Genomic DNA, 19771 nt, shown 5'->3' with positions numbered 1-19771 from the left:
AGGATAGAAGTTAAATCCTCTTGATACAAACACATTCACAGCTCTGTAAAGGTGGACGTCAGAAGGTTATTTAGATGAACTTCTATGGAAAATGACCAGTTAACAATTTCATCTGTGCTCTCAGTCAAAATATATGAATACCTATGAAGCAATCTTAAGATTGTAAAAATTCTTCATCTTCATATTAATATATGATGGAAATGAACAATATTTTCTTGAAAAATCAGGCATAGTATGTTTTATTACAGCAAAGTTCTGGCTGTTGTGATGGCAATAAATGAAAGAAATGTTTAAAATACTTCAAAAAAAGTAGAGCGAGGAAGATTTAAAGACCTTTATGTACAAATTTGCATTGTTATATATTACATAGAAAAGGTGTTTGTAGGGCGTACAAATGAGTATGCATTTTGATATGAATACATAATCTCACCAAAAGAAATTAGATCCTCTCACAAAAGAAAGTTTTAAAGAAACCTCAACTTTTATATAAAACAAGATCTCTGAAGAAGCCTCTCATCATCATCAAATATCAAAATGTTCATATACTACTATACTACTACTAATACACAGCTCCTGATAGACATTTTGACAAAAGAAATTTGAGGGAAACACAGTACTGCAGAATACACCTATTGCAGTATCTAGCCTCAACCTATCATATTACTTGATCTGCAAAGATGCTGTTCTACATATTTAATTTTAAAAAAAAAAGCCCTAACAAATGCAGAAAACCATAATTTGATTATACAGGTGTTTTGCTTTCTGAGAAAGACCCAATTGTTTGATTGTATTTAATGGTGGGTTAATTAAATCTGTAACAGACAAACCTTCTCAGCCTATAACAAGTCAAATGCTACTTGGGCTTCTATTCAGAATTCCCACACATGATGTCCTTTCGCTACACAGTTAGGATGAAGAATCTTAATTATATCTGTAGCAAACTGCACGTTGCATAACTTTCACAGTGAAAACCAAAGTAGTATAATGAAAAATTGAGTCTGATAGTAGCATATATTAAATAAGAATTAGAAAGCCATCACTGCTCTACAGCAGGGCTATGCTGTAAAGGCTGGTCACTACGTTTCCTACAGAAGCTGTCACTATGTGCTAGTACCATTCAACAGAAAAGGTGACACACCTTTATTTCGTGATCTGGAAAGATTGATTTTCCGTTTTTTGGTGTCCATCTCTTGAGATGCTATCTGCTCTGCTTCTACTTCACTAGTCAGCTCTACATTATTAACTGCACTATTCTTACTCCCCTCATTTTGCATTAATCCACGTAAACTTGTGCTTCTGCCATCATCACCATTCCTTTTTTTAGTTACACTTAGTGTTTCGGAGGTGTTGATCGCAAAAGGATCATCAGCAACTGTGGAGTTTCCACATTCAATCCGATTCTCATTTGTATTACAGGTTGGAACCAGTGGTCTGATTTTCTCTTCCTCTGATTCTACATCATCATAGAGTTCTGGTGTGAAGTAGATACTCTCATCCTCATCTTCAACTTCTGCAGATACATTTAACATTGAAGGTTCAGCTTTCCCTTCTGCTGAAGGAAACTCACTGCAGGGCCCAACTTGAAGCTGTAGCTCAGCAGGATGCTCTTCAGCAACTGGAGCCTCAGTATTTTTAACTGAAAAACTAGTTATTCCCAAACATGATTCTGGTACACTAGGTTTATGTTCTGAAATTAACGACGGCTGGCATTGATCACTATCAATAAGTTCACTAGGCCTGTTCACATTCTTTTGTTTGCTGCTAGCTGTGGATATGCAGTTCTTTGCTACAGGCAAAGGTGTTGAAGTCAGTGGTTTCAAGCAGCAATGTTCTTCCATAAAATCAGAGTTAGTCCAACCATTCTGTTTTTCTCTCTCTATCTTAGTTGTTGGCATTTTGGGTGTGGAGTCCTTATGTTTTCTTCTTTGTGTGACATGGTGAGAATGACTGTCTACATCAACTTTCTGGCCACCTGTGAAAAAATCACAAAACATTAATTAATTGTATATGCCCTCCCCCCACTGATTTACAGCGCGTTTGGCACGTCAAAATTACCACTGTTTTATTAGGTTTACAGTTATTTTATAATACTCATTAAGATCCAATACAAATAAAAGCCCAGATGTTACAACTATCTTTGCCCATGAATTGTCTTAATTAAATCAATAGATTAACTGGCACATGTAAAGTTAAAGTATGCCTGGATTTAAAAAGCTGTATTTTTTTAATTCTTGTGCTCTTATTTACATTTTCTTGCCTGAAATTCAGTCATAACCTTTCCTAATATTTAGGAATGGACAGATATTTACTAGTAAAGCTGGTACAGGAAGAGATTATATGAAAGGTGTCTCACAGCAATGCCTAAACAACAGATGTAGCTTGAACCAAGGCACTCATCTTGCAATAACACTAATCTTCATGTGTTTCAAATATATTTTAAATTATCTTCATAGTTTTCAATGGAGAAAGAAATATAAGTGAAAATATTTTTGATTGTACTATAAACTTATCAAACATTATCAATTGTTTTACGACAACCAGATGGAATGACAATTAGTTACAGTCTGTTGAGCACAGCTCATACACATTTGTGCATAATTATCATTTTGCACCATAGCACTTCTGTAATTTTAAAAAACATTTGTTTCTTCCAAAAAGGATGCAACTTCACATTTAGAATTGTTAATGACAGGAAATGAACATACTTTGTTTCACTGTTGCCATGATGTTACTTGGCTGATTTGGTTCTGTAGGATTAAAAGAGCTGATGGTTGTAGTAAAATTACTTTCTGGAACCAAAGTTTGCTCCTTACTTTTAGCAAGAACATCTGGTGACAGATGAATAGTTGCCTCCTGTTGAGAGGATTGTGACAGGTCTTTTGAATTTGAAGGTACACGGAGAAATTCACCGCTGCACTCTAATGAGCAATCAATGCCTTTCTGGTTTCTTCTGGCAAATGCATGCAAGGATTCAAGTGCACTACCAAAGTTTTCATGGTGCTGGACTTGTTGACGAATCCATTTAGATAATCCTAAGGAAAAAAAAAGGAACAAAAAAATAAGTGTGTTACCAGAAAACTACATCTATACCAGGTATTACACATCAGTAAATAGTACCCTAATATTGCAAATACTTCTACATACATATAGTATGCACAGATTCATAAAGATTTCAAGAAGTTGCTCATGAAAGTAAGATAATGTATGTCTTCATTTCCAGGGCTAGGAACTTGATTTAATCAATGATAGTCTTCTGATGAGTACTACTAACAATATCACTCTATTTTACTAAAAGACCTTTACTTTTTTCACTAATACTTTTTTAAGTTCAAACTGCTGCGTTGCAAAAATATCATTACACTTCTTTTATGCGTGGGTGTTCATTTTCCTTGTTATCATGAACTACTAACGAGTAACTTACATAGAGCTTTTTAGCATCATACTAACTGGGTCTGACAAAATTCGAACATAATGAAGGTTTTACAACTTTATTTCAGATTAACAGTAACTCAGATATTCAGAATCACAACTGCCCAATAGCCAAAATATAATGCAGCATGCTCTGATAGAGCAATAATTTTTAAAATTCTCAAATACCAGATGTCTTGAGCACAACAGCTTTTAGATGATGTTGGAACACACAAGAGTGAAGTAAAAACTAACTTCACTGATTTTTAAAAAGTGTTTTTAAACCCATTTAAATATTTTTAATATCAATTTAAAAAAAAGAGAACTTGATTCTTCCGTGAAGTTTCACTTTTTAGAAAAAGTACTAATCTTACCAAATCTTGAACATATAGATTATTTGTATTACTATATGTATTACTTCTGTTTACTTAGATAATTTAAATGTATTTTTAGTACAGACGTGTTGGAAAACTGTTTGAACTCTACTACAGTAGCTGAGCTCCACCTGCTGACTAGACTGCATCATGGTCTGTTCACAGCATCTTTTTGCCCATCTCTTCTAAATAGGGCAAGAACAAAGGTACCTAATGCATTCCTGAGCAATTTCTTTTTTCATTTAAAAAAAAATTATTTATTAAGATAGTGTGCATGACCTGTTTTATTTTATCTGCATTTATTTCTAGCCAGTATAAAACTACAAACAGAAAATACTTTTTGCATATTGAGCATTTAGTGGTTCCAAAACAGAAATGGCACAACCTGTTCTTACCTAAAAAGTCAGAATGTTAAATTCAGGCTGCTAACCCTAATCATTAAAGCTCCCTACAGGCAGAAAGTATACATCCACTAGAGACTTATCCAAAGTCCAAATAAAAATCTAATAACTACTTTTTAAAATACATACATATATATATATACACATGCACACATATGTCTACATACATTACATAAATTTATTATGCAAAGATTAAGAGTCCTTAAATTTTTATAGGTCACATTTTAAGAAAGAATTCTCAAATTCTGTGTACTGAAATTTCCATATCATGATCTGCATATCCAAAAGGGGAAAGAAATTAAATGGACTGAACACTGGTATCAACGTGTTTCAGTGTATTTGGTGAATTAGCAATACACCAGGGTACAGTTTTATAGAGTTTCCAGTTTCAACTGCACAGTTTGAGTTCAATGGATATATTTCATTATGACTTTTCCTACTTATCTGTATTTGTATAACCATATTTCTGTAATCTTGATTTTTCACTATTTGTTAATATTAGGAACACTCCCAGAAAGATTTTTACAGCTTACCAGTTATGTACTTATTAGGGTTATTCCGGAAGCGATCATCAACTAAAATAAGAGCACCCCAGTCATTCCTATGTCTTATACACCTGTACACAAGCAAGAAAAAAGTGTATATATAATTAGAGTACATATAGTAAAAAACTGTGGGGATCAGACAACAGGATTGTAATGAGTCAGCTTGAATATGCAAAAATATACAGGAAGTGCTTTCCTACTGTCTTGCACCAAAAATTTTTATTGATGTCATGGAAGCTTAACTTTCCTTCAGTTCTTGAATTTACTGTATGAAAACAGGTAAATTAAAAAAACCCCACACAAATATTAAACAGCTAATCAAACCACATCATTTGTTTCCCACTCTTAACTAGGTAGCGCAAATACTGAAAGAACAGGTATTTAGAAACATCTAATTTTTAAATTTTAACTAATGCTTTTGTTTTATGTGCCCAGCCTTAAACCGTGACACTCTCCAAAGAGGAATCGAAGAAATCAGACTTGTAACAAAAATTTACAATGAGATTTTACTATGTGCTCTATTTTCTCTCAATTTTCTTTCTAAACCTTCATTTATGTCATCACTTTTGTATTAGGTCTAATTCAAATAACGAGAGTCTTCCAGCTGACGTTTCTCTTTTCTATAAATCTGTACCTCTATGACAGACAGCTATATCTATCTATGTATATGATAAATTTTGTTGGAGAAGGATGGATTAATTCTATCCTGTTAACAAAATTTGGGGGATTTTTTTCATTTGAGAAAGTAAGCCATACCACTTCTTCTAAATCTGGAAAGAGATCAGTGAGCATGATAATTGAATTGACCTTTTGCAAAGGTCTGAGAAAAAAAATCCTGCTATTTCTCCCTTTCAAAAATACTTGTAGCTTAAACATGAAACAACTGTTCTAAGCCCACCGAGAGTGTGAACCATTAGTACATTTGAAAAGACCTAAGAATTTTCATTTGGTTTAAAAGCTCAAGAACTGTTTGTCTCTGCTTTCCTTTCTGTATATCTGGACTACAAGCAATAAAACTGAACTAAAGTGGATTCTGAATGTAAAACAAAAACTCTGAATTACAACAATGCTCAACTGCGCAACGGACTGAAAACCAGACAGTTGCCAGTACAGAACATCTGAAGACCTGATTTCTGCAATATGAGCTTTTTGGTCTGATTTATCCCCTTGGCGTTAACAGTGAGGAATTAATCCTTAAAGAGGTCACCAAAAATTTCTACAAATATAAATATTTTTTTTTACTTATGTTCTGTTTATCTCACCTTCCCAGGGCTTGGTTCAGAGCCCTGTAAGCTTGAATTTCGTACCACTGACTCCCTGGTAAAAGGCCTCTTGTATTTTTGTGCTGGTCATTGTATTTCCTCTTTAATTCAACCTAGGAAAGAAATAATAAAATATATGTTGCAAAGGAAATATCCTAAAAGGGGAAAACAAGCAAACATTGATTAAATAAGTGAATATGAAAAGTGTGCTTCAGTGTTTCAACTTTGTATTTTGGATACTGAACAATTATGACTTTTATCCTTTTCAAGTTATTCTTAACATGTGATCTCTTCTGATAATTTATATGTAATTATCACAACAAAAAACACAACCACCCCACACTTACCCAAATCCCTGTGCTAGCAAGGGAAGGATAAGCTGTTCACACAGGCAGAAAAACCCCAGATACAAGTAAATGGACTAACTAGACTGCAGTTTTATTAGCTCATCTGGAAGTAAATGATACAATGGAGATCTTTATCCTTTCCTTTATCACAAACCCTGACTCCTAATCTATTGCTGGGACCAGACCATACTTTTCTCAAGCAAGGGTTAAGCAAACATAACCCCTTCTTCTACAGGAGCTAAGAAAGTACTTGAGAGACAGAGTGGCCTCGCCAAAGCACCAGAAGTCAGCAACAACAACTCTAATTCCTGGCTTGGCATCACCTTCTGCGGTTTGGAAACAAACGTTTCACTTGCTAAAGTGAAGCGAAGGCGGCAGCTAAGGTTTGCAGGCCCATGGGCTAGCGTAAGGCAGAAAAAAGCAAGCTCCTCTTTTTAAAAAATGCTCTCTCAGCTGCTTCAAGAGCGGATCTGGGATCAACTGCAAAAGAAATCCCTGCCTCCCCTTTCCAGTCATATGGATAGCTACACATATAATGCCTGATCTGAATTTCAACAAGAATTTGTATTTGGACATTATACACAGTTCCAACATATATGAAAAAAATTTATTATTATTGGGGGGAGGGGACTGAATTTTTTTTTAAATAAACAAACATAAAACTACACCAAAAAAGGGCCTTTTCATTGCTCTTTTATATAGTATTAACCTTTCTAAACTGACAAGTGAAAGGACACGCTTCAGGAGAGAAAACAGCAGGCTTCTAACCTCTTCTGACAGGTAACTTTCAAGTTACATTTGGATAAGAAATTTTATTTTACGTACTTATGCCCTTTAAATTGCCTGTCAAATTTACAAATTCAATCTTTACAGCCAGAAAGTAAATTCAGTTTGATTTCACAGATTTAATATTTGTTCCAGTCACTCAGAATTTATTGACAGGCATGTGAGGTTTCCTTTGTAATTTTCAAAACAGGTGATTTCTTCTGGGCATTTAATGAACATTAAAACCATTTTTTTAAAAGGAAGTTAAGCATATCTGTGCATTTCTACACATGGAAATACTATCTGGAAAGACAAAAGGGTATTCCTCATCATTTGAAATGAGGTATTATGTCAGAAAAATTCACTGAAGTCTTTAAAACATAATTAATGACAATATACTCCTGTACATGCTTTGCGTTTGTCTTCTAGGCCTGGTAACTTTTCTAACAATTTCCTCTTTTGAAGAATTCTGTTACCAGTAAGATTTTGGCCGATTGTAACACATACAGCTTTACCACACTTTCTTACTTCGCTAGCAGACTGTTCAAACAGTATTAGAGTAACTAGTCATGTGTCTTACACTGATAAAAATTACAACATTTTTAATTACGTGCATAAAACCACTGAAGTAACAGGCGAATGCAAACCAGTCAGATCATCTGCATTGGACTGCATTACCCTGTGAATACAACACATTCTTCTAATGCATGTTAGCATTATGCAAACATACACTGCTTGTACTGCACACCAACAAAGACATTTAATTTCTCAAATTATACAAAAATCCATATTCTCTTGGTCTAAATGCGTAATGTATCTTTAAAACCTATCTTTTCTATCTTAATTAAAAAAAAGAGTTAACAGAAAATAAATGTTCTGTTTTCTCACTTAAACGATCACGTCTCAGCGTGAGATGACAACTTACACTGCTGAGAGTTCAGTTTTCATTACAAGTCTACCAAAGGTAAAAGGCCAGGGCACGTCATTTTAATGCAGTCAGAATCTATTTCATTGTATAACTCTTACATTATCAAGCATCAAATCAACGCCCAATTCAAAATGACATGTTACATATGTGAAAAAGCCAGTCCCTCCTGCTAGCAAATATCCTAAATGTGCAGTAAACCACAGGCTAGAAGGGATTAGTTAAAATGTCAAAAGACAGCCTTTTACTTTTACCTGTTCATCCTTAAAAATATACTCTTGGCTATCAGGCATGCTTTACAGACAGACAGCTCCAGCAAGCAGCAGCAGAAGGCCCGTGGCAAGCTCTGCCATCTTGTAGCTGTCAGACAGATTAGTCTTTGATCTGTCTGGGAGGTCATGGTCACAGTCACATTAAGTGAAGTCTAACAACATTATACCTGCTAACTGCTCGTTCTTTTAATGCTTAATTAGTTCGATGTCTTTCACTATGGAATATTAACTGAGAAATATCAACAAAAAATAAATGCCACGAACAAATTTTTTGTTAGGACTTGGAAAAATATTTTGAGGCAGTTGGTACTACAATTCAAACGAATTTTCAAGCATATTTTCCAATCAAAATTAGTTATACAAGTTTTTCTTTGACAACAGCAACATTAAACAACTTTCATTATATTGAAGTGTGCGATAAACCACAAAAAAAGTTACCGTGGTAACATTGCTTCACATGAAGAAACTCAGACTTGTTCAGGATTCGAGTGATGTTTAAGTACATAAAGTGGATTTATACTGTGATGACCATGGACTATATCAGTTAGCTTATGGCACAAAGCTCAGAAGACTAGCTCAAAAACTACAGCTTGCTTTTGAACCCCAAAATACCCTGCCACTTCAGATACAGAAGTCTGCAGCATGCCTTTTTAGCAACACACCAGGTTGAACCAGATTTATTCAAATCGAACAAAAACATGGCTATATTTAACAGCAAGGTATAAAAATATCAATTATGAACTATTTGTTTCTACAGAAAAATCAATTTTTAAAAAATTTTACTTCAGTAAAAACAAGCAGATGGTCCAACAGACACACATCATTTTATCTCAGCCAAAGAACAGGACCTTAGACCAAAAGAGCTAATAGCAAAGCATAGCAGGACTGGAGAACGTGTATTTGGGGCATTAACCATTCCTAATCAGAATACTGTAAACCTATTTATCATAATATGAAGGCTGAATGGGCTAAACCACAGTATGCAATTTTTTATTTTGTGCCATTTAAATCAGCAAAATAAACTGCATTTGGTTTTACTTCACCTGACAAAGTTTTGAGGGTTTTTTTGAGATGCATTATTTTACTTAACTGAATGTAGTGCTATAATTTGCTTTCTAAAAATAAACAAAAAAAGTCCTAAGCTGTTACCAACAGTTAACAAGCCAGGCCTGTCTTTGACAAGACATCACTTCACAAACATCTTCAACTGTCTCCTGTTTTCTCTGGTAGATTAAAATGACCTTCAGTTTGTAACCTGTGGGATTATAAACCAGATTACCCAGAAATCTAAAGACAAGACAGAAATTCACGAATACAATGGCACTATTGTGAGCAGTTAAACACAGCACCCCTCTAAACCCACATTTCTCTATATCAGCACTTAGCAGTTGTGACAGCCCAGGTTAAAGAAACAAACAACTTCTGAAAGGAAAAAGGCAAATAAACTTGGAACTGCGTCAATACATGCACACGTGTGTAGGTAGGTACATCTACACACACATGTGTAACTCATGCCCTTCACTCCCCAACACTCTCCTTCATGGAAATAAAAATCAGAAAATGGTTATAAATGTTTTCTGTCATTCCACTGACCTGTTTCTCTGGTTTTACGAGAGGAAAAATAGCAATGAAAATACAAAGCATTGCTCATATCATCCAAAAAACTTCAAGAGACACATTCACATTTAACATCCACTAATTCTCCCCCTCCTAAAATCAAGCAAATAAAAAATAACAGGTGGTCATACCCTGCTTCCATCCCAAAAAAACCCATAAAAATGGTTTTTAAGCAAATCTACCGTCCTAAAACTCTCCTGTGTCCAGTTAGACTCTCTCTTCCACCTGAAATAGCAATAATTAGAATTCTTCAAGAACATGCTTGCCATCTACTTTCCTCCTGACAAATGCCAAGTAATCATAAAAGTTTGTAAGTGCGGGAAAGTAAAGGACATGAAAACCCATTTCTTTTCTTTTACATCTGAAAATCCTTAAATGGAAGTAGCATTAAATAGCGCAGCATTTAACTTTTCCCCTCTCACTTCAAAAGCAGTAACAACATCTGTGAGACTTAAGACTAAATAACGCACATGTAAAGACCTGGGTGAGTCATAGAATTCAAACATCCTCGCTCCTCAGCAGACCTGCTAAAGGCTGTATCTAAACACAATGCCTCAATTTACGAGCCCACAGGAAAAAGATATTACGGCAGGACGTTATCTTTAAGTGCTCCAAGCATTCCAAGTGCAGTGTTAATATATATAAACCAGTACGAAATAAGCAAATGCTTATTACCTGTAATTCATCAAACTAGATTCTGTATATGACAATAATTTATTAAGGCCACTCGAACCATCTCGTATAGCTAAAGATGGTCACCAGGTACTTAAATATAACACTCACACAAATACTGCATTTCTTTAAAAAACAACAACAAACCCCCCGAACTGTGAGCACAGCAATACCATACATACTGTGAGTAGGACATTAGCAGTGACATGATCAATACTTTGCACTGCTCAATTATCTCCAAGACCCTCCGTTACGCAGCTCCATCCTACACGAGTCTCTTCAGCAGACGAATCCCTGCGTCAGGCTCAACTCGGCACCCGCTGCCCGCCAGCAGCTGGGGTCATCCATTCACATCAACCTCGTGCATCAAAGCCACATAAGCTTAAGAACAGCTCAGGTGACCTTTTCTGCCTGGAAAATTCTATGTGCACTTAAAAATTTGCCTTCCTCGGATAATACTGAATAAAACAAGGAAATAACATCTCTGCAGATCTAGATCTCAGACTAGCTATATCTTGCAGACTGTTGCACCCAAACACCCAAAAAGATACTGGGCATCCATGGGATTTAAATGTTTGTTGCCTGAATGAAGATATAATCAAAACCAGGAAAACTTACTGAAACTGGAAAAAAAACCACAAAGGTAGCAAGAAAGAAACTATACACGGAAAAACATTGCTAGCTTTCTTCCCCATAGCCCAAAAACTTAAATATGACTTCAAAAAGGAAAGCCAAACAACCCAACAGCGAACTACTGTCTATTAGATTCTAGTAACTGGACAATACCATCTTCTGGGGCAGAGAAACAGTACCACCACTTTGTGCAAAGCTGTATTTCTCTGATTTTGAACTCACAAGGTATTTTATGACTAAATGCTTCCCCAGTATTCTCACTCTTAATCCCAGTGTTAGAGAGATAGGAAGCTTATGCAACGTTGCAACCACTGAACACTTTTAGCATTGTCAACTACACCATGTGGCATCTCGGAGATCTGGAAGTTTTACGGTTTGACAAATCTTGTAGCACATCCACCCCAGGCCCATCTACTCATCTCAGTCTTGTAAGCTTTGAGGGACTGTGAACAAGTGACTTGATTAAAATCTGATGCAACCAAAACTCTCCTCTGAAAAGAAAATTCAATCCATTTCCAGTGAAGCAGAAGTGAAAAAAAAAAATAAAAATCAAACGTCTTCCCTTGAGGTACAACGCTGCTGCATACGCTCAGTGCTACTGCGTCTGAGGTGAAGTGGTAAGTGTCAGTCATCCTTACAAATCCCCAAGGTGATAGCTTCACTTTTAAAGCTTTCAACATACTTTGACAGTCAAGTAAAAACTTAAAGGTCAACACTACTTGCTAAGGACAAGATAAACACAAGAAAATCACTTTGGAATTTTTTATGGAGCAGAAAGGTAAACCATTAAATGTAAAGGAAAAGTTTTGATTTGCTGTATTATTTATCCAAAGGCTTAACTTCTGGATATATTCAGGGATGATTTCTGTGATCTGTGCCAACATATTGACATTAGCCTTGCACTGGTAGAAAAGAAATGCCATCTACCAGTCTTACATGTTAAGTTGAACTTAAATGTTCCCTTTCTTAGCTAGAGGAATGCTGTACTCCATAGGATTTTACAACTACTCTCATAAATTAAGCCTCTGCCAGCGATATTTTTTCTTAATTAACACCATTTCTCTTGCATGTAAGAAGCGTGTGGATGGCTTTGTCTTTTCACAACCATTCTTATTTCTGGAAAAGTGGCAAGTGAAAGGATTTCGACACATCTTACTGTTTCAAACTGATGTAAGAAATTACCACACCACCACATATTCAATGCACTGCTTGGGGTTTTTTTTTGTAACACTTTTTACAAACATTTAAATCATACTGAAAATGATAGCACGCACTGTGTCTCAAGGCTTTTACAATGAATGTCAGATTTGACTGGAAAGTTGTGGCAAACTTGCTTGGAAACATTCAGCCTGCTTAAAACAATGACATCAATAACAGACAGTCAGTCTTACATCTTAAAAAAAAAATCTTAACTTCACAGGGAATTTTCAAATTCTACTAGAGATAAACATAACACAGGTTAAGCATCTGAAATAACAATCATTTTCTTAGAAATTTTTCTTTTCCTAGAATATAGCATGCAAGAAATGAATTATTTCAGCAACCACTTATCTAGCACAGGACTCTTTCTCCTTTCAATGAAGAAAAAGCATATAGGCTTAAAAGTTGCCGCAAGGACTAGAAATTAACTTAAATATCCAGAAAAATGCCATTTTTCTGAAATGATACAAATATCTCAATTTGTTGAGCCCTCAGGAAAGGAGGAAGAATCTTCAGCCTGATAGCTGCAAACTCTTTGTATCAGTAAGTTACACACAACCCAGAAAATTGTAATTGAAATTACATGTTCCATCATGTTTCACAAATTATGTTGCTGGAAAAAATAAAGAAAGTATTTGTCATCGTAGTTCATATTCACCCTATAGCAGCTATGGGAAATATTTCTCATTAATGGCAAACTCAGCTGTAGTTCTTAAGTAATGTCATCCTAGCGTTATCAAGTCTATTTTCCTTGCACATCTATTGATGTAAAGGGGTTTGACTGCATTTTCCTCTACATTTTGGTAAAGTTCTCTTAGCTGTTACATGATTAAGTACACTCCACCGTACTACGACCAAAAGCATCTGGCAAGGTGGAAGTGAAGAAATGCTCTGGGAAAGTTAGCTTAATGCTTGCACTTCAGAGTTGCCCATTATCGACATTTCATAGCGGGTTTCTTTATTTTCATGTCCCCAAGGTAAGAACAGTAAATTATGGCTTGAACTAAACAAGTCACACTTGGCTCCAAAATCAGATTTTCCTACCTCCAGTTTCAGGTCCCAGAGGTGGGCAGAGGAAATCCTGGTCACAGCCAAAGAAGTCATTTTTGGCTCTGAAATAAATTTTCCTGCTTTACTAGAGCCAAACCCTACCATTGAGAGTACCACAGCTTTAAGCAATACTTTAACATTTCAACTCGATTCTTCAGCAATATGAAACTGTTTTCAATAACTCAGAATTAGGGTTTTGGCCTCTCTTTCTTAAATCAGTATTGTTCATTATCAAGTACACTTCTGAGCCTGAATCATTTCTTTCTCCCCAACACTCACAAAGTGCTTTAGACTCTTCTCTTTGTGAAAATGAGTGAACATACGATACTATGTGCCTAAAATTTTTAAGTGAGGCAATTGGAAAAGAAACTAAATGATATTCTTTAAAGGTTCTACAGAAAATAATGTAACTTATAAAAGCACACAGTTACTTAAGGAGACCAAATGCTTGCCATTTAATACCAGAAGTTGTAGCATATATTTAGCACAAACATATGGAGAAAATAAAATATTATTATGGATATTATACATCACACTTGACAATGAGTCTCTTGCCCAAGTAGAGACTGATATCTGGATCCAAAATGCTACAATTCAAAATATATAACAGAAGTTAATGAATAGTATGTTAGCATCAGATAACCTGCATATGTGATTACACATCTTTTTCTGTCACATTATTTATGTTCTCTAATATTACAGTTCACTGGTATTTAGCATCAAGTTACAAATCATAAAATATATTTAGAAAGCAGGTTGATCACAGACAAGCAACATTACTGGAGATGAGCCAACACCAAACTGCCAACATAAAATATTGGTCTCCAAAGGTATGATTCTACTAACCCTTATGATTGTGCACAGTCCTAGAAGTATTAAAGGGATTACTCACACGAGTAAAAGCTATGTGCAGGAGTAAGGGGTTACGGAATTGAGTCTTAAGAGGACTTTTTTTAACCCAAAAAGCAGACATGCAAGTGTATTTTCATGTAGAGGCAGAGCACTTCTTAGTGATTTAAACCAATCCCAGAAATCTATCATTCATGGATATTCCAAGGGAACTGTCAATCACTTGCATTTTATATTTTTACAGGGATGTCATTATCAATCATCTTATCAGTTTCTTCATTCAGCATATCTGCTAAGCACCTACTGCTACCTAACAGCAACAGATGTACCTGTGCTCATGGTTTATGTCTATATATGTGTTGTTAATACACACTGACTATTAAAAATAGGATATCACATTGGTTTTATACAAAGTTAACAAATTTTTTAAAATGTAGCACTTACTTTTCTGTACCCTTTAATAATATATTTGTTTCGTTCCATTCTGGGAAGCAATACTATTGGATCAGCTCTCCCAGAAACATACAAAAAGAATAGTTTCAGGTGAAAACTGATGTTGTGTCCCATTCTCCCTCCCCTCTTTTTATTTTTAATTTTACATGCCAATCTTCACTATCAACAGCCAGTTTTCCTTAAAAAAATAATTCCAATTCCTTTCCTGAGTTGTCATGCTGCTGAAAAAGATGCTTAATCTTCCAAATTTCTTTTTTAATCTATGCTTACGTTTCTACAAAACTACTAATTAATGTTCTTTGGTGAACAGAGTGACTATCCTTCACTCTATCCTCCTTCACACAATTGAGCTCAACTGCTAAAAAAAACATGCATTAATCCAGAACATTTGGGGTATCTGATAAACCTAAAGCCTTGGACAAAACAAAACATCATTCAATTTAAAGGGAAGTACTGCTAGCTGAATACCACTTTGGATCCAAGTTCTTGGGCAAAAGACACGTTTACAATAAGAACAATTTCCCCTAACATTACTCTAGGAGCACTGCCATGCACCAGACAGCTCCTCAGATCTGATGCTAAGAGACTGGTGCATGCCCTTCTCTCATCTAGAATTGATCACTTCAGTGCTTTGTGCACTACCATATCTAAATATATACACTCAAACCTTTAGCTGCTTGCAATTTGGCAGCTAGTGGTTCTATCCCTACTCAAAAATTTAGAGGTTTCCTTCAGTCTAATTAAAAAAAAAATAGTTTAACACAGCACTGATTTTTTTGGAATGTAGTTATCAGTAATGAGATGTACTGCCTGTGATTCTATTATATTACATCTTTCATTGAACTCAAGGTAAAATCAAATATACTATTTTAATCTTAAGGAACATAATCCACTATGAACATAATTCACACATTCTTTTTGATTTAATTTTGTATCGTTTAGAACACAAAAATACTGACTTTCTGGAAATCATTTGGAGTAAATTGTAAGAGTTCCAGCCATACTACAGACCAAGTATTTCCAAAGTATCATTTCAGTATATGCTTCTAAAATGAAGCATTTCTAACTCTAGAAAGAGTGCTAAGTATTCTTTGAATGTAAATGTTTTTATACTAAAGTACAGTGTGTTATATTTTAGTACGACAAAAAATGTTGTGGCTGAATAAGTGCTTCAAGAAAGTTATGCAAGCATTGAAAGAACATTGCACTCGGCAGCCACCACTAATATAACCTTACCAGTTCTTATAGGATGTGGGTTTTTTCCAGCGAGACCGTAATTAGGCACACAGTGTAGACAACAAAGAAGTCTTTGGTTGTTCACTTAAGCTCAGAACACATCTCTAAAATCAAAGCTGAGACCGTTTGGGCTTTCAAGTGCAAATCTATGATTTTCTTGTTTGATTTGGCACTACTAGTAACCAGAATCCAGCTGTTCCTGGTATTTATTTACTCTGTGATACTTCACTTTGTTTCTTAGCTTCGCAAAGTAGTCCCCAAAAGCTCTAAAAGGTACACATAAGATAAAGCAGTGACATGGCTATTATCACTGGGAAGAAGCGTGCCAGCAACAGGGTGACTACTTAAGTGGCATGCACAGACCACTAAAAAATAAGTTGTCTCACAAACTAGTCAATAATAAATGTTCTTTTTGAGTAAGTAGAGTCTAGAACAATATTTTTCCACATTCATTGGCTTTCTTTTTCTTTATGAATGCCTGGCTTCAACTACGAAGTGCCTGCTCTAATGGAACATCATGTATCCATAAGACAAGTCCTGTTGAAGTCAAAAGGAAGTGTTGATGTGGGTAATTACACAGCAGTGCAAGCAACACGGCGTTACTTCGGCTGTGTGCTGAAAAATAGAGCCTCAAATTTCTTTAAGGAAGTAACTTCATTTCTACACAAATGACATTAGTTTTGGTATATGAAAACAGTCAAGTGAAGATGGAAACACGTACTGTTGCTTGGCAGAGTATGAAGGCAACGAGCATTTTAACAATGCAATAACCTTCACTAGCAACGTCAGACAAAAATTTTCAATACATCTAATACGTTATACATTTATTTAGAATGACATAAATGAGTCCACAAGGCACGCTACACTGGTCTTCCTCTTACCTGTGTAGAGGGTAACCCAAAGAATTCAAATGGGATTGAGGGGAGTCCAAGGTTAAACATTCAGAAAAAAATATTTGTGCATATTTGGTGTTTTAAACATGACATAAAAACAAAGTACAACTCTCTCAATTAGATGTTGATATCCTACCTGAAGGTCTTTCACATTTGGAAATGGAATACCTATGGTTATAACTGCACGGGCATTGTCATCACAGAAATCCAAGCCTTCACTAACTTTTCCTCTGCATACAGCTATAAGGAGTGCTCCATCTTGAACAAGCCAGAGAGGAATATACAAATCATTCCCAGACATAAACTGAGTATCAGAAGAAAGTTTTACCAACATATTTTAAAGAGCTAAACATAATATAGCATAATACACCATGTATCAGTCTGGAAAAGGTGAGTGGATATAAAAATACAGCCGTCTTTGTCAGAGGGATGAGATTAACTCCACTTTGAAGAATAATATTGTGATTTTGAATATCAACTAGCAAAATAATTTTGCACTATATAATATGGCAGTACTTAATTATGCAAGAACCATATGCATCTGCAATAAAATTTTAAATTTCAAACCTTGAATTTTGCACTCCAAAAATCATGCTATTTATTGTCTGACATACTATCATTCTTTATTCTGCAGACTAAGATTTAAGTATTTTGAGGAGAAATCCTATAGTGGCTGTAATATAAGGTGGTAAATCACAGTTATGCAATGTACTAAAAGTCTGATTCTTTGAGAAGCTGCTCTGCATCCTGCTGGACACATAACTGCCCATCCTTACACAGCTCACTCTCTTTTGAATATCGCTATTAGGATTATGCATCATCCTGTACTTCCTTATATCCTCATGCAACAATATAAACAGCAGCTCATCCTCCTCATTTATCACAATAATATTCTAACTGTTAAGCACTTTAGGAAACCCTTTTTTTTTTTTAAGCTTGAAGAGTGTGTATCAACTATTTTGTATGTCTGAGGAACGTACCTTTTTCTCCTTTACATTTTATTGCATCATAGTATATTTTCAGCAGTTCATCAAAGTCACTCTTTGCCCCTCCTTGAGGCTCTGCAATGACTGTCTTGACCAGCTCCAGGTTTCTCCACAAGCCAGTGTGCATCCAGCGATCTTTTAATTTGTCCAACAGCTGAAAACAAACAGAAAAATCCAGAAGAGCTGTAATGAAAAGTCAATCACTTGAACTGTTCAAATAAAGCACACAAAGACACCTAGTTAAATTATATTATTCATTTTTTGTATATATGAATACAAGTTTCTGTACACTGTTCCACAGCTATGTAACACTTTGCAAACATGATGGCCACTAACTTTGCTAATTAGAAACAGTGCAGATTTTTGAGTTATCAAAGCAAAACTCTCTAAATCTTCAAGACCGGTCACTAAAGAGCATCTTCCTCAAAGCAAGAGGAATGTCATTCTAAGCAAACGGGAAATTACCTGTTTTTCTGATTACCAAGCAAGAGATCCATAAGTAAGACTGGAAGCAAATTCTAAATTAATTTGAAACAGGCCTTTATATCTTAAATTTCCACAATATTTCAATATTTTAAAATTTACGTAGATAAGTTAGGGGAGGAGGTATTGATGTAGGATTTATCAACATCCTCCTCTACTTCTTGAAGAGCCTGTCAGCTTTGTTTTTTCTACCAGATTCTGAACTGTGCACATTTTACTCCAAATCAGTACATGGTCAAATCTTGCAAGCAAATAAGCTTGTTCCACATTTAGTGCTAACATAATGAAAATATGTATTGCACTACAAAAAGCAAAGTCTAAAATTACCACAGAAACTGAAGTCAGAATGGTGGGGTCATTTTGCAGGTAGCAGGCATCACGTGCCCTTTTCTCATCAATTTCTAGACTGAATTTTATCAAGACAGGGAGCAAAAAAGTCACTCCACCTGACATGTCTGTCTGATGGTGCACAGCACTGCCCTCAAGACAAAAGCAAGGCAACCAACACGTTTTAGAATGAACTGAGTAGATCTGGTTCAATGGACACAAGTAAATACTTTATTTCACTTCTTTTACTGTTCAGTGATCATTAGTGTGTCACTGACTATTGCGCAGTAGAGTTACTGAGCTTCATAGGTAGAGAGATTTTAAATTCACAGATTCTGTAATAAGGGTTATGCTCTTAATTTGTCTGTACTTCCCTCAACTCCACACACCGAAGCCTTTCTCAGTATTTTGCTTCAGGCTATATAAACTGCTCCATCTGGAACTGGCACTTGACCCAGTTCATTGCTCAAAAAGTCACAGCATCCCTTAACTCCAGCCCGCTTGCCTTTCTGATGCGCTCCAGCCAAGATCTCAGGATCTTGAGTGGTTTGATTGTTATAAAATTAATCTATCCCATGTCCAAATATACAGTTGAAGTGTTATTGTGAAGCAGAACTAACGGTAACCAATTGTTGTCACATTTGACTTTACAGGGAGAACACTTGCAAACTTGTAGGAAACTCTTTACGAGAACCCTTGAGCATTTCATGTTCTCAACACTAAAGATCTGAACTTATTCTCTAACAATAAGTAGTTGGTTTGGTTCCTTTTGAGGTACATGGGGTTCATAGGGGACAAATACTATGTTATTCTTGAATTTTCACTAGGTTTCTTCAAGCCTCTATTCAGGGAATTACACTTGCTTACTACTGACATGACACCATTTTCAAGCAAGCACAGAAAGACTAAGTGAGGAATAGTAGGAACAGTTTCCTATACATATAGATGTTACTGCAGAATAAATGTCTCTTCTAAATGGGTCTGTCCTACTGCTTGTCCCCTTCCCTACCAGCTCATTTCCTGGCAGCATCCTGTCTGTAATCTCTTTTTATATAAAAGGTCGTAATATTATG

General features: G+C 35.5%; 1 protein-coding gene across 1 annotated transcript in view; it reads right to left on the bottom strand.

Moving 5' to 3' along the window:
* Positions 1 to 399: 399 nt before the first annotated feature.
* Positions 400 to 19771, bottom strand: part of BRIP1 (BRCA1 interacting helicase 1) — a 55288-nt gene continuing 35916 nt past the window's right edge. The window contains exons 14-19 of the mRNA XM_068415742.1: positions 17883 to 18042; positions 17039 to 17160; positions 5991 to 6103; positions 4717 to 4799; positions 2733 to 3032; positions 400 to 1972 (exon numbers count right to left, since the gene is read on the bottom strand). Coding sequence (XP_068271843.1) covers positions 1101 to 1972; positions 2733 to 3032; positions 4717 to 4799; positions 5991 to 6103; positions 17039 to 17160; positions 17883 to 18042 — 1650 coding nt within the window. The 3' untranslated portion in view covers positions 400 to 1100. The remainder of the gene's footprint in view (positions 1973 to 2732; positions 3033 to 4716; positions 4800 to 5990; positions 6104 to 17038; positions 17161 to 17882; positions 18043 to 19771) is intronic.

Source organism: Nyctibius grandis, chromosome 18, assembly GCF_013368605.1.
Source record: "Nyctibius grandis isolate bNycGra1 chromosome 18, bNycGra1.pri, whole genome shotgun sequence".
Classification (NCBI taxonomy): Eukaryota; Metazoa; Chordata; class Aves; order Nyctibiiformes; family Nyctibiidae; genus Nyctibius; species Nyctibius grandis.
This window is presented reverse-complemented; position numbering and strand designations above follow the sequence as displayed.